The sequence below is a fragment of the Lepidochelys olivacea genome, assembly GCF_965140295.1.
Source record: "Lepidochelys olivacea isolate rLepOli2 genome assembly, chromosome: 4".
NCBI classification, from domain to species: Eukaryota; Metazoa; Chordata; order Testudines; family Cheloniidae; genus Lepidochelys; species Lepidochelys olivacea.
Window position 1 is genome coordinate 30,240,416 of NC_140414.1, and position 13,918 is coordinate 30,254,333.

General features: G+C 41.9%; 1 protein-coding gene across 2 annotated transcripts in view; it reads left to right on the top strand.

The window, feature by feature from the left end:
- Positions 1 to 384: 384 nt before the first annotated feature.
- LOC311519928 (melanopsin-like) overlaps positions 385 to 13,918 on the top strand; it is a 76,606-nt gene continuing 63,072 nt past the window's right edge. For both annotated transcript variants that reach the window (XM_084627032.1, XM_084627033.1), the window contains exon 1: positions 385 to 691. In XM_084627032.1, coding sequence (XP_084483158.1) covers positions 647 to 691 — 45 coding nt within the window. In that variant the 5' untranslated portion in view covers positions 385 to 646. The remainder of the gene's footprint in view (positions 692 to 13,918) is intronic.

The window sequence follows — 13,918 nt, forward strand, 5'->3', positions numbered from 1 at the left end:
GAGGGAAAAACTTGGGAGAAGGAAAGTGGGAGAAAAAGGAGAAGAGGAAGGATGGAAAATGAGAAAAAGGAAACGGAAAAGGGGAAGGCTGAGGAGGAAAGAACTCAAGAGAAGAGGGAAGGGAAAACCGAAAGCAGGGGCATGAGAGAGAGAGGAGGACAAGGAGCATTGCAGCCAGCCGAGGCTCAAGGGGTCCGGCCGCCCCACTGCCGGAGGGGGGCAGCTCCAGGGGCGCACAGGTCCCTGTGGCCCAGAGCTGCGGCTGCGGGGGAGCGGCGGAGCCCGCTTTCTCTTGCCTGCCGAGGTCACCGGCTGGCGTGGGGAGCAGGGGGCGGGGAAACCCCCACCACGCTCCTCTTGAGCCGCTTAAATAGCGGCGAGCGCGCCGGGCCAGTCCCATCTCCCCTTCCCGGCACAGGCAGCGGGCGGCTGCCAGAGGCCGGCGGGCCCTTCACACGCGCTCCCCGCCCGCTCCCCTCCCCGACTCCCGCAGCCGTGGCGCGGCCGGACGAGCAGCAGCAGCAGGCGGCGGCGGCTTCTGGGGCAGCTCCGCGGGATGGAGCTGGGGGACCAGTAGGGCCGGTTCCCCCGCCGCCTGCCCGGCTGGGCTGAGTGCCCCGGCCCCCCGCGCCCGCGGCCGGCTTGGATGCTCCGGGGCGCAGAGCCCAGGATGGCGGGGGCGCAGGAGCAGGTGAGGCAGGGCGCGTGGGACAGGCAGCGGCTCCGGTGGCCGGGGCAGAGCGGAGAGGTTCAGGGCGCGGGGAGGGTTTGGAAAGAATCGCCGCTGTCCTGCCGCCAGAGCCTCCCCGCGTCACACGTTCAGTGGGGGAGGCGGACTACTGTCAGGCGTGGTGTTTGTGGGGGGCTAATGCCGCTGAAGCGGAGCTCCCACGTACACACCGGGCGGTGGGGTGTCACTTGGAGGGAGGGCTCTTGCTTTCTTATTGTTAAACGCCTCTTTGAAACACAGGGCAGGCCTCCTCCATCCGAGAGAGAGACGTTAAAAAACCCAGCATTTTAAAGTTTAAAGGCGCGGGAGTCCTCTTCCATAGGAGTGGGATTTGGGAAGGCGGGGTGTGTGTGGTGTAAACAGATTCCTCTGTGCTGTTTTGCTTTCTTAATGCTAAAATGTATTCATTTTATTTATTTATTTTCTGGTGAATCTTCTCGGTGGTGTTCTGCTTCAATGCGTTTTGACTGCTACTCTTAGGAGGTGGTAATCTGAATCTTCCCTTAGGAAAACTTGCTCTCTTTATCATAAGGAATAACGATTTTTATTATGGAACTAGAGAGCCCTAGGCTCTCTGAAAGATTCTCCGAGTTAAACCCTCCCCATTGGACTGATTCACCAAGTGATGTCTCACTCAGGTACCTGATGCTCCTGCAGGATCTGCGCCTATTAGACCTTTTTGATCATAGCCAGAAAGTGTTGATGGAGAAAAGAATATATATTAGAAGCCCCAAAGCAGATTTCAGAGTTGCAATCTGTGTGTGAAGCTGATTAATGAAGTGTCTTGCTAAGCAACCCGTGTGAACGTTTGTACATTGTTTAAGAAAATTTTCAAATAACAGCTTAATAAACTTATAACAAAAAGGGGATTTGTTTGTGGATTGCAAATTGCTTTTTAATCCTTTGGGGGGAAATGGGGTAGTTTTGCCAAACTACTTATATGATTCTTTCTATAAATTTATGTGTGCTTTTCCCATCTAAATACATTTATGTTGCTTTATAAATATTTTAGAATAAAATGTTTCTAAAATGCAGTGATCTTTAAAAGTTCCCACAAAACTAAATTTGTTAGCCAAAATGATCATCATTGCATCCACTAGGATAAATATTTTCTTGTCTTTCTGTAATCTACTATTATAAAAGCCAAGATTTTAGTAACAGAGGGGGTTCTGACAGTTACTAAAGTGAAAGAAATTAAAAAATGAGGCACAAATTAAGGCACATGTCATTTAATCTCAATAGGTTGTTTTCATAGCATACCCAGATGAGTACTTTGTGGATAAGATTTTTTAAAATGGGCTTTTAAAATTACACCAAGGTGATTTTTTGGCACCTAAAGTTTGCAGATGATACAAAGCTGGGAGGTATTGCCAATTTAGAGAAGGACCGGGAAATCATATGGGAAGATTTGGATGACCTTGTAAACTGGAGTAATAGTAATAGGATGAAATTTAATCATGAGAAGTGTAAGGTCATGCATTTAGGAATTAATAACAACAATTTTAGTTATAAGCTGGGGATGCATCAATTAGAAGAAATGGAGGAGGAGAAGGACTTTGGAGTATTGGTTGATCACAGGATGACTATGAGCCACCAATGTGATGTGGCCGTGAAAAAAGCTAATGCGGTCTTGGGATGCATCAGGCGAGGTATTTCCAATAGAGATAAGGAGGTTTTAGTACCGTTCTACAAGGCACTGGTGAGACCTCACCTGGAATACTGTGTGCAGTTCTGGTCTCCCACGTTTAAGAAGGATGAATTCAAACTGGAACAGGTACAGAGAAGGGCTACTAGGATGATCCGAGGAATGGAAAACCTGTCTTATGAAAGGAGACTCAAGGAGCTTGGGTTGTTTAGCCTAACTAAAAGAAGGTTGAGGGGAGATATGATTGCTCTCTCTAAATATATCAGAGGGGTAAATACCGGAGAGGGAGAGGAATTATTTAAGCTCAGTACCAATGTGGACACAAGAACAAATGGATATAAACTGGTCATTGGGAAGTTTAGACTTGAAATTAGATGAAGGTTTCTAACCATCAGAGGAATGAAGTTTTGGAATAGCCTTCCAAGGGAAGCAGTGGGGGCAAAAGACCCATCTGGCTTTAAGATTAAACTCAATAAGTTTATGGAGGAGGTGGTATGATGGGATAACATGATTTTGGTAATTAATTGATCTTTAAATATTCATGGTAAATAGGCCCAATGGCCTGTGATGGGATGTTAGATGGGGTGGGATCTGAGTCACTACAGAAAATTCTTTCCTGGGTATCTGGCTGGTGAAACTTGCCCATATGCTCAGGGTTTATCTGATTGCCATATTTGGGATCGGGAAGGAATTTTCCTCCAGGGCATATTGGAAGAGGCCCTGGAGGTTTTTCGCCTTCCTGTGTAGCATGGACCACGGGTCACTTGCTGGAGGATTCTCTGCTCCTTGAAGTCTTTAAACCACGATTTGAGGACTTCAGTCGCTCAGACATAGGTGAGAGGCTTTTCGCAGGAGTGGGTGGGTGAGATTCTGTGGCCTGCGTTGTGCAGGAGGTCGGACTAGATGATCATAATGGTCCCTTCTGACCTTAGTATATATGAATCTATGATTTTCAGAAGTGCTGAGCCCTCAGCAGCTCACACTGAAGTGAGGACTTTTGAAAACCAGACCACTTACCAAAGTGCCTAAATGCACCAAGTGCCCCAATCCCAAGAACACCTGTAATCACAATGGCACCACTAAAAACTGATTTTGGGTCTTCACTTCTTATTTAACTGGTTTTATCAGTTTGTATCAGACCTTTATTATAATATGGTGTGTATTTGTTAATACGTTTTGAATGAAATATCCTAGCAAAATTATCTCTACATTTTGTTCCAGGTCATTATGTTCTTCATTCTATTTTGAACAGGTCACATTGATTATTATTATTTCTTAGCAGCCTCTATAAATTCAACTATATAAGAATCCATTTGAATACTTCAGGGTAGAATTCAAACCTAAAAGACAAAATCAGAGTTAAAGCTAAGAAGTCTTTGCCCATGTTTTATTGCCTTTTGCATGTAGGATTGCTGCTGTCTCAGGTGATTGCATGATGTTTTTCTATGTGCTGAAATATCAAGCCACAAAGGGGTCTGTTTAAGATGCTGTGCCTGTTCCAACAGTCTTCAGTCAATCAGAATTCCAACTAAACTTCACTGGAACTGCAGGATTGGGCCCAGATCAGCAATTTATATTTTGTCTTGATTTTATGTGATCAAATCAGATTGTTAATAAAATTGACACAGTTTAAATTTGTTTGTTTATTTATTGGTGCTTAAGTTCTTTCAAATTTTTACGGTATTTAAAATAAAACAAACAAAAAGCAAGCTGGTATTTGCACCAGCTGTCAGTGGCCCAGAAGAGCCATTAAAGGAGCTGAGGGGAGGGCATAGAGATGTGCTAGTGCCCTTTTCAATGGACAGAGGCCAAGAAGGGGAGGGCATCGGACCCCAGGCAGTGACCCTATGCCACCAGAGGATTCCCCGGAGCTGATGAACTCCTCTGCTGGCTAGTTAAGGTGATCTTATGGCAACTTTGAGTCATCAGAGCATCACAGAGCAACTTCAATGGACTGGAGAATCCAGCCCCTATTTGTGAATTGACCTAATTGTCTCTGTAACTGCCACCAAAAAAAAAAAAAATAGGCAACTGTGAATGTAAGTGTATCATATCGCTGGAATAGGTACATAATTATATAGTTTTGAGATACCTAATAGTAACCAGAATAGATAAATATGTGAACCGAAAAGTTTTACTTTTGAATCCCAAAATGGCAGGTACAGCTCCAGATTATGGTATTCCATCTAATGGATGGTACTACTTAGAGACCTTCTAATTTGCAGCTTTCTGACCGGATCAAAGCTTTTGTGGTCTATTGGGTAAATATACAGTGAGCCAGATCTTCAGCTGGTATAAAATCAGCACAGCTCTACATCTGAGTAAGTGCTGTGTGAGTACAACAAGGCTCCAGTTCAGCAAAGTGCCAAGCGTGTGCTTAAAGTTATATATGTGCTGAATTGGAGCCTTTGTGTGTCTGCAATAATGCTCTATGATATATGTTGTGGCTGTGTAGTGCTTCCTATTTAAAATGAAATAACCTTTAAAAAAAAAGTCCACCTAGCCAAAGTAGTTACTCCATATGATGGACTAATAGCATGAACATTTTAGTTTTAAATAAATAAAGGTACTATAGAACTACTGGAATGGAAGAGAAAGAATCACTTTAAAGTGTTCTTTCTTGGACTCTGCTAATCAACAGTGACTGAAGAGAGAGTTTCATGGATGTACATTTGTTTTGTTTCTTTATATTACAAAATTAGAGAACAAAACAGTTGTGTGAAACAAGTTGCAAAAATTTCATCATCCAATGAAGAGAAATTAGTTTTTGATTATTTACCCTTTGGGAGTAGTATTTTGACATAGTCTTTTATACATTAAGTATCATGTGCCATAATTTGTTTAATTTTTCTACCTACATTAGATGTGCACTGTTGATGAAATGTTTACTCTAAGAGTTATTATTAGTAATGACAATGCTCTTGTGACAGGACAGTACATTAAAAACAAAAGATAATCCTCATCCTGAAGAGCATAAAGTGGGATTTTCAAAAATGCCCAGGATTGACCTAACTATGCTCCCCTTAAAGTCAACATAAATCCCACTGTTGCCATCGAAAGATAAACACATAGAAGATGGAATGTTAGAGGGGAAAAGGCTATTATTGATGAGTAAGTTCAAAACCATTGCACCACAGAATTTGTGTACAGCATCACTTGAGAAAGATGTACAGCACTGCAGTCTCTCTCCGGGTGGAGACCAATCATATTCTCTGTTAAAAATGCTACTAAAGCAAGAAGTGAGGAATGCTGAGTGGTTTAAGCAAGTGACAGGGATAAATATTTGCAGTTAACAGTGTGTCAAGTTTTACTTTGGTGGCTTTTAAGGGTAACTCTCTAGACCTTTAGACAATCAGTAAGCAATTGGTCTATTTTATATTCAGCCTCATGAACTATAATCATACTGTAATCTCCAGGAAACAGGGTTTACAACTTCATCATTTGTTCACTATTAACATTACCACTTGGCAATAGTGACAAAAAATTACTGTTAATGTGCAAGCTTTTAGCGAAGCTTGGTGGATATTTAAAATTGTAATAGGATCCTTTCTTATGAGCTGATATACAGTACTCCGTTAAATAAATGGGGCCAAATTCTGCCCTTATAATCCATAGATGTAGAGTCTCATTCCATCTATATCTCTCTTCTCCTACATTCCAAAATCTGATGGATGACTGTGCAGGAAGGAGGTATGGACTGGGCAGCCAGGTGGAGGAAGGAAATGTGGGTGAGGGATGTCATGGCAATGGAACCTAGGGACATGGTCTGCATCCAGGAGAGAGGAAGCAATAAATGTAATGCCTGTCTGTGAATTCCCCAGGAATTCCCCAGGAATTTTGGGGAAAGTTATGGTAAGACAAGCCCAGTACATGCTGGAATCTTGATTGAGCTTTCTTTTGAGAACTGAACGTTCATTGGTAAGTTTTTGTCAGTCTTCTCCAGGTCCTTTAGCTTTTGAGCTAAGATTGTTTGAGTTAGGAGTGCTACTGGAAAATTCTGGAAGGACTGCTTTGAAGAGTTGAGTAATCTTCCATGGACTGAACTCTAAGTTTTAATACTATACAGAGGATCCTTATGCTAGCATTAAGGGCCTGTTTTTCCTCTTACTTATACCTGTCTGTCACTGGTATAGCTGAACTGATTCCTTGGCCGTAATATTTTAACCTTAGTGTAACCTTTTGGATTTGTCTCTTCTCACATTCTAGTGGTTGTTATGATGTGTCTTTTTGCTTATTTGCCTGCCCATTTGTTTATAATAGGTTGAATGGAAAGTAAGTTTCTGCCTGAGACAAAATATTTTTTTGCAGTGTTGTTGTAGTTACACCCTGGTGGTCCCAAGATATTAGAGAGACAAAATGCAGGAGGTAATATCTTTTATTGGACCAACTGCTGTTGGTGAAAGACAAGCTTTTAAGCTTACACAGAGCTCTTGTTCAGGTCTGAGAAAGGTACTCAGAGGTTACATGTACACACCACAATAAAAGATCAGCAGCATGGCTGCAGCTGGCCTGGGTCAGCAGACTTGGGATCATTGCACTCAGGCTGCAGGGCGATAAAATTGCAGTGTAGATGTTTGGGCTCGAACTGGAGCTCGGGCTCTGAGAATGCATGGGGGAGAAAGGTGAAATGAGACAATCACTAACTACGCTCTAAAATGAACTCACACAGAAGAATGAAACTGTTTTTGCAAAATAAATATTTTATTTCCATATCTGATCTCTCAGTCCCCATTCTCCAAGGAAACCCTCACACCTTCAAAAGACGACCCTGAGTGCTTAAATTCTTCACTTTGCTAGACACTAAAAATCATGGGCTTAATAAAGACACTGTGTTTCTTACAACAATGGATTTATTACAACAATCTGTAACCCGCTAATCACCCTCTTTTGTCCTACTGCTACAGAAGTGTTAAGTGGCTACTTCACCTTGAATGGGCTCTTACAATATGTGTTAACTCCTTATGCTAAACAATCTGTTCCACTTTGTAGTAGAAGTTGGTCCAATAAAAGATATTACTTGACCCACCTTGTTTCTATAAAATAGTGTTGGAATCTCAGAAATTACTGCCTGGCTTGTGGGTTTTGTGATGTGTCCTATAATAAAAACAGGTTCTATCTGAATTGATATGTGGGCTTCATTTTTTTTAATCTAAAAGGTAAACCCAAGAGCTTTACAAAAATAGAAGATGGATTCCATCATAGTGTTCCCTCCAGCATTTTGTTATAAGTTCTGGGCTGATGTTGGAAAACTAATGCAAGAGTTGTTTCAGGGATATAGATTCCAAATTCCTATTATGATGAAGCAATAGAAATGGCCTGAATTACTGAAGTTAGACACCCATTTAGAATTCTGCTACTATAGGCTAGATTGTCCCTAGCCCTAACACAGCTGCACTGGACAATAGCAGGAATAAGGATTCCTCCATGTCCCCTACATAGTTGCTTCAGGGCTATCTGGATGCTTCCCCAGCTCAAAGCTATGCCATTCTTTCTTTTTTATCAATATGAAGTGTCACATGTCCCTCCAAAAGGAATGTGTCTGTGTGCTAATAAAGCTTTCTTAGTTATACAGAAGTCAGTTTTAATTTATGTATATAGACACTCTTACAAGAGGTGTCAAAGTCCACTTTACCATTTGATTTAACCATCCTTACAAATCTATCTTATGTTTTAAATTATTCCCCAAATACACACAAGTTTAATTTCCTTATCTGTTTACCAGCATTGTTTGAAACTTTCTCTATAAAGTATCTTTGGTGCTACATTTTACTTTTATACTTTCTATACTGTTAGCTTTTTTAATTTAAAAGAAATTTGCCTGTTTTCACTGAAACACTTGTTTATTCTCCATAAAATTCTTTCTCCTCATGGCAATGCAAAATAATCTGCTTGCACCAAGGCATGACCTAGACCTTGAACATGTTAATTACAAATTCACCCTAGAGGTCCTTTTGTCTTCTGGAGGAGAACAGTTTTGAAATTTAAATATATAAATGAAAAACAAATAACTGTGTGTTCTTCTCAGATTAAAATCCTGTGTAAATTTGCATATAAATAAGCATGGTTCATCTCCTGACAAATTGCTGATTCAGCCTTCTAGACTGATAACATTGTCCACTGCTGCTGGAGCATCCATTAACCTTAAACCAAAGGTCGCTTGGACAGTATGCTATTTAGTCTAAGACCATACAAAGTTTTATATATATAAAAATCACTTGGGGCCAGATTTTCAAAGGCATTTAGGCATCTAAATATGCAGATAGGTGCCTAGGCAGGATAGGCACCTAACCCCACTCAAAAAGAATTAGGCACTTTAGAAAAATCCCATCTGCATCTTTAGGCACCTAAATACCTTTGAAAATCTGGCCCTTAATGCCTACGGAATTAAAGCTACAGTGAAAGAAACTGCTACAAGAATAACCCTTCTGTCACGTGGTGTCAGCAGCAACAAGGGGTGGGTTCAATGAGTAGGGTTTCCTCTGAACATTGCAAAACAGAATTAGCCGAGCCTACACCCAGAAACCTGGGAAAACTAAACACCACTCCTGGACACGTGTGAGTCCCATTGCTTCCTCACTTGCAAACACTGAGTCTGTGGACAAGAAGAGAAAACTTTTATTAAGAAGAAAAGGAACACAGCATTAATTTGGGAAACACAGCAACAGTTATTCAAAATTATACAAACAGTAAGTAAACACCCACCCCACAGTATCTTTGGCAGTAGTCCTTTGTCTCAGTTTCCCTCCTTGCAGTGTGAAAGTCTGATGGATGAAAGTCCCTGTAACGTGCCATTTCTCCCTTCCCTGCGCTGCCTCCCATTCATGGTTTGTTGTCCAAGGTCAGCAACATCCCAGAGTCCAGGGGCGTATTCAAGTGGGTTCATCTCCTGCCCATGAGGGAGAGTGATGGTTGAGTGCTGCCTCTGACGCTCCCATCTCTATAGCTGTTGCTTTTGCAGCATGCTGCTGCCACCACTGCTCACTGCAGTCTGTTCTGAGGTTCCATCACCTACCCCAGTCCTTCGTGATTTCAGCTCTTCGTCATTTCACTGGGTACTGGAGAAGTTCACTGATGCCTCTTCTGAGTTGTCTTTCATTGCAGTGCTGTCCCCACACCAGATCTAAGGCTATGTTTACATGATGCACCTTTTAGCCACACAGCTGTGCCACTAAAAGGCGGGTAGCGTAGCCGCTCTTTGTCAGCAGGAGAGAGCTCTCCCGCTGACCAAATAAATCCACCCCTAACGAGCGGCGGTAGCTTTGTCGGCGGGAGAGCTCTCTGGCCGACAAAGCGCTGTTCACACTGGCGCTTCTCGTCGGTAAAACTTTTGTCATTCCAGGGGGTGTTTTTTCCACACCCCTAAATGATAAAAGTTTAACGGACGAAAATGCAGTGTAGACAAAGCCTAAGGCTCAGACCATTAGACCAGCTTATCAGCGATTTCAGCTCCAGTGATCACTGAGAAGAAACAAGGACTCCCAACTGAGTCTGATCAGCTCTGACTTTAAACATTAGAGGGGAGGGTCAAATGGCATCTAAAAGAGTGTGCGCAACCAGATAAGAACACCTGTCTCCACCCCCTCTAACTTTTTCTTGGATTTGGCATCACTACACCCATTGAGTGAGTGAGGTTAAATTAAGGGGGACTCCCCCTCACTTTGGGTATATTATGTACAGTCCTGCTGCCCTTTAGTCATACAATAAGGATAACATTTCATTACCCTTTGCATGACTTAAGTGAATTTTAACCCCAAAACAGTCTAAAATGATATATTTGGCAAGCAAGCATGTCTACTTATCTAGGCAGAATAGGTGTCTATGCAAATACTCAAGCCCTTTTTCCCCAGTTCATCAATAGATGGCAGGGGAAAGCTCTTTGAGACCACTAGCTTACACAGGTTAAATGAACAAGACAAAATTATGGTGATGAATACACCATAATTCTTCCTATAAAACTGTAATTCCATCTCTGGGTTTTGGTAGCATTAACAAATCGATCTATCTATACAGCACCTTCAATCAATGTAATGCCTGAAAGCTTTACAAATGTATTAAAGTGAACATACACAATTCTTTTGTTTTCCCCTCCATTAGCCAGACAGTACACAAGGGTTTTTTTTGTTTATGGTGATGGGGTACAATGGGAAAGATAGGCCAGAGAAAGATCATTTTGCTCTTTATTGAAGTCTGAAGACTTTGAGGTTGGTTGTCATTCTGATCTCACCTAGAAGTGAGTTCCACAGTTCTAAGCCTGTTGCCTAGGGAATTGTGTTTCCTGATCACACAAGTTTCATTCTTGAAGGTAACAGTTCCTTGGTTCCAGTAGAATGTAGCTGTCATGGATGGTCATGATCATGATGCTTTGTGAGGCAGATCCTCAGGTAACTTGGGCCAATCACCTGGAGAGCTATGAAGATAAAGATTGAAACCTTGAATCTGATGCGGTGTTCATTTGGAGCCAGTGCAGAGGTGGAAATGCTCTTGGGGGTCTTTTGTTGTGCAGATTGGCTGCTATGTTCTGAACCAGGTGGAGCTTTGTTCAGGTCAGTGGTGTCATCCCTAGATTTGCATGACAGTAGTGAAGTCTGGAACTCATAAATGCATGGACACCATGACCAAGTTCAAATCTGTCAGAATATGCCATCGTTTCCTGGGCAGTGATAGGTAGAAAAGAACATTTTTTGCAGCCATGGCTTTCTGGGTTATCCAAAATTGGTAAGAAGGTCAGTATTTTAGTAAATGTTTACTTTTATGATTTTTCTATGTTAAACTCTCATAATTTTCTGTATGCTAACCAAAAGCCTTGTTATTCTGTATTTATTTATTTATTGCCATATATATATTTAAACTAAAAAGTTTTGTCCTTCAATTGAGCCTAATGGGTGAAGGAAAAATTAACTCAAAAATGGAATGTGTGAAATCTTTTAACCCCTGTTTTTACACTTACTTTACTAATGTAGTCTAGGTGTCCAGGGAAAAGACCCCTCAAAATTTCTACAAAAGTATGTTATAAACATAACGGGGATTGAAAAGGAATATGTGTTATTGCACATGGGTTCTGTAATGGATGAAATAATTACCTATTGAAAGATGCTTTTAACTCATTAAAAATTGTTGGGTTGTCACAGCTGTTAGTAATAATGACCGGATTAGAATTCCATTTATCTTATTCATCACGTAACCTAAAGATATCCTAAAATAGATTCCATCAGTCATTAGAACTTGTGGTAACATTTTTGTAATCACCAGCTGAGGCCAGGGCTTTTCTTGGTGCCAAAAAAGCTGAAGTCTAGTGGCAAGCCAAGGAAACAGAAGAATTAAATGGCTTGGGACAAATATATTTCAGTCCATATTATAGCTTGCTTGGATTTGTTTCTTATATTGGTATACAGTCCAGTTTCTTTTGACAGTATTGTGACAGGGTACTATTAGTAGTCCCCGGATCATTGATGTTGCTGCAGCATGAAGAAGGTGCAGGCTTAGCTGTGAGCAATTAAACACTTTCCATTGGTGGATTATGAGCACCTGGGTGGTAATCACTGGGCTAATGATTTAATTGGGGGGATATAAATGTAAGGAACAGGAAGCAGGGGACTGAGAAGGAAAGTTCAGAGGGGGAGTCTCAGCTGAGAAGTGAGGGCTGTGTGGAAGAGTCCTCTTGCTGCAAGCTTGCATTACACTGTGTTGCTTTGTAATAAAATAGTAAATACATGCTTGGTGAAAGGGTGCAAACCTAGTGTGTGTTTGTGACCATGCAAAGTGGCCAGGCAATGAAGGACCCTGGATAGCAACAGAGGTGCCCCGTGACAAGTATTTTAACATCTTCTAGCACTAAAATATTATTTACCTCTGCATTTACTTGGTACGTTGAATATATAAGTAGTATTTGAAGTCAAGTAGCGTAGGAAAATCTCCAAGTTCCTCACTTGAAGGAGCCATGATTCAGCCCAGGTTATACAGATACAGTGCATATCTCAATAGGGCACTATGATAATTCAAATAGTAATAATATAAAAGGTACAGGTTTAAAATAATGAGGTATTCTTTTAAAGTTGGGAAGGTTTTAGAAGATTTTTTTTCTTCTGATACCAGAGATTTTCCATGTATAACCTGCAATTTCTTATTTCACAGAATGATCACTCTTCTTTTATTCTCATCACTCTGTATTAACCCAATAGTGTTGTCTTCCTCTAAAGTTCTTAAATAATTGAATCTGTCACTTGGATTTGACAGTATATCTCCCATTTTTGAAGTTCATTGTTATAGTGATAGTTCTGGAAGGGAACATGATCAAGGACCTTGGAAAATATATTCTGTTTAGGACATAAGTACGTACTCCACCTCTGGGGCAGCCTTGATCCCCAAGCATAGTAAAGTCCTTCCTCCAAGTGGCCCTGTGGTCCAGGGCCTTGGGTTCTTGAGGCTCAGTGCCTCTACCTACTGGCTGCCGACATAAACAAACAACCCCTGTGGCCTCTAGGGCATTACTGTTCACAATGAGAGGAAATCAAGGCCCAACAGATAAGGATAAACAACATTTTATTCCCAGAAAGGAGAGGGGTAAATTAAAAGAAAGGGAAGAGGACAGGCAAAGGAATTAAGGATGTATCAAACAGATGAATAAGCAACCTGTCCCACAGCAATAATCGGACACAAAATGCCCATAAACTAAGTAAAATAACAAAAAGGCCCCCTGTGTCTTCCCACAAGCCGTAGTTGTCTGGTGGAGATGGAGGTTAATCGGAAGGACTGTTGTCCTTTACTGGGAAGCCAGTAGTAGCTCTCCTTTTTGGCTGGAGTGGGTCTTCCACATCCCTGGCTGCAGGAGAGGCCTCCAAGGCTCAGCTGGAAAGTGGTTTTAGTATATTCTGAAACAAGACAATAGTCATTTCCCCCCATTATTAAATACATATTATTGCCTCTGTTTTTTATTTTGAGGATTGCTTGAATATTTCTGTATATTCTGTACCACACTTACTGACAGAATTTCTGCTCTTTGTGTGCACATTCTGAAAACAATAACAGGAAAGTGGGGGAGGGATGGGGAGAAAGCAGTCTTGCCTGAATTTGTAGCTGCCTTGTTAGGTAGAATAGAAAAATCTTGGGGGTTTGCTGCAGCGAGAGATGAATAGGCCAGCTAGAGTGGCAGTTATGAGGCCTGCAGCTGGATGTAGCAGCAGTGGATTGGACTGATGGGATGTGAGGGATCAGGTAAAATATTGGAAGGGAGCAAGTCCTGTGAACCTGGTTCAGAGTGGGGTGGGTACACTGGTTTGGAATTGTGTAGGGGAGAGGCTGACTGGAGGTCAGGTGGAAAGGAATCAGTGGTGAGCTGGCAGGCCAGGCAGCTGCAGAAGCTGAAAGAATGGGCTACAGAGTCTGGGAAGGCCATGATGGGAGAATGGGACTGGAGGGCAGGTTGGGTCAAGGGAACATGTTACACCAAATGTTTGCAATACCAATGGGAGCACCCTAGGCACTTAGGTGCACAAGCCCCACTGACTTTCAATGAAATGTAGGCTCCTAAGTCACTTAAGCACTTT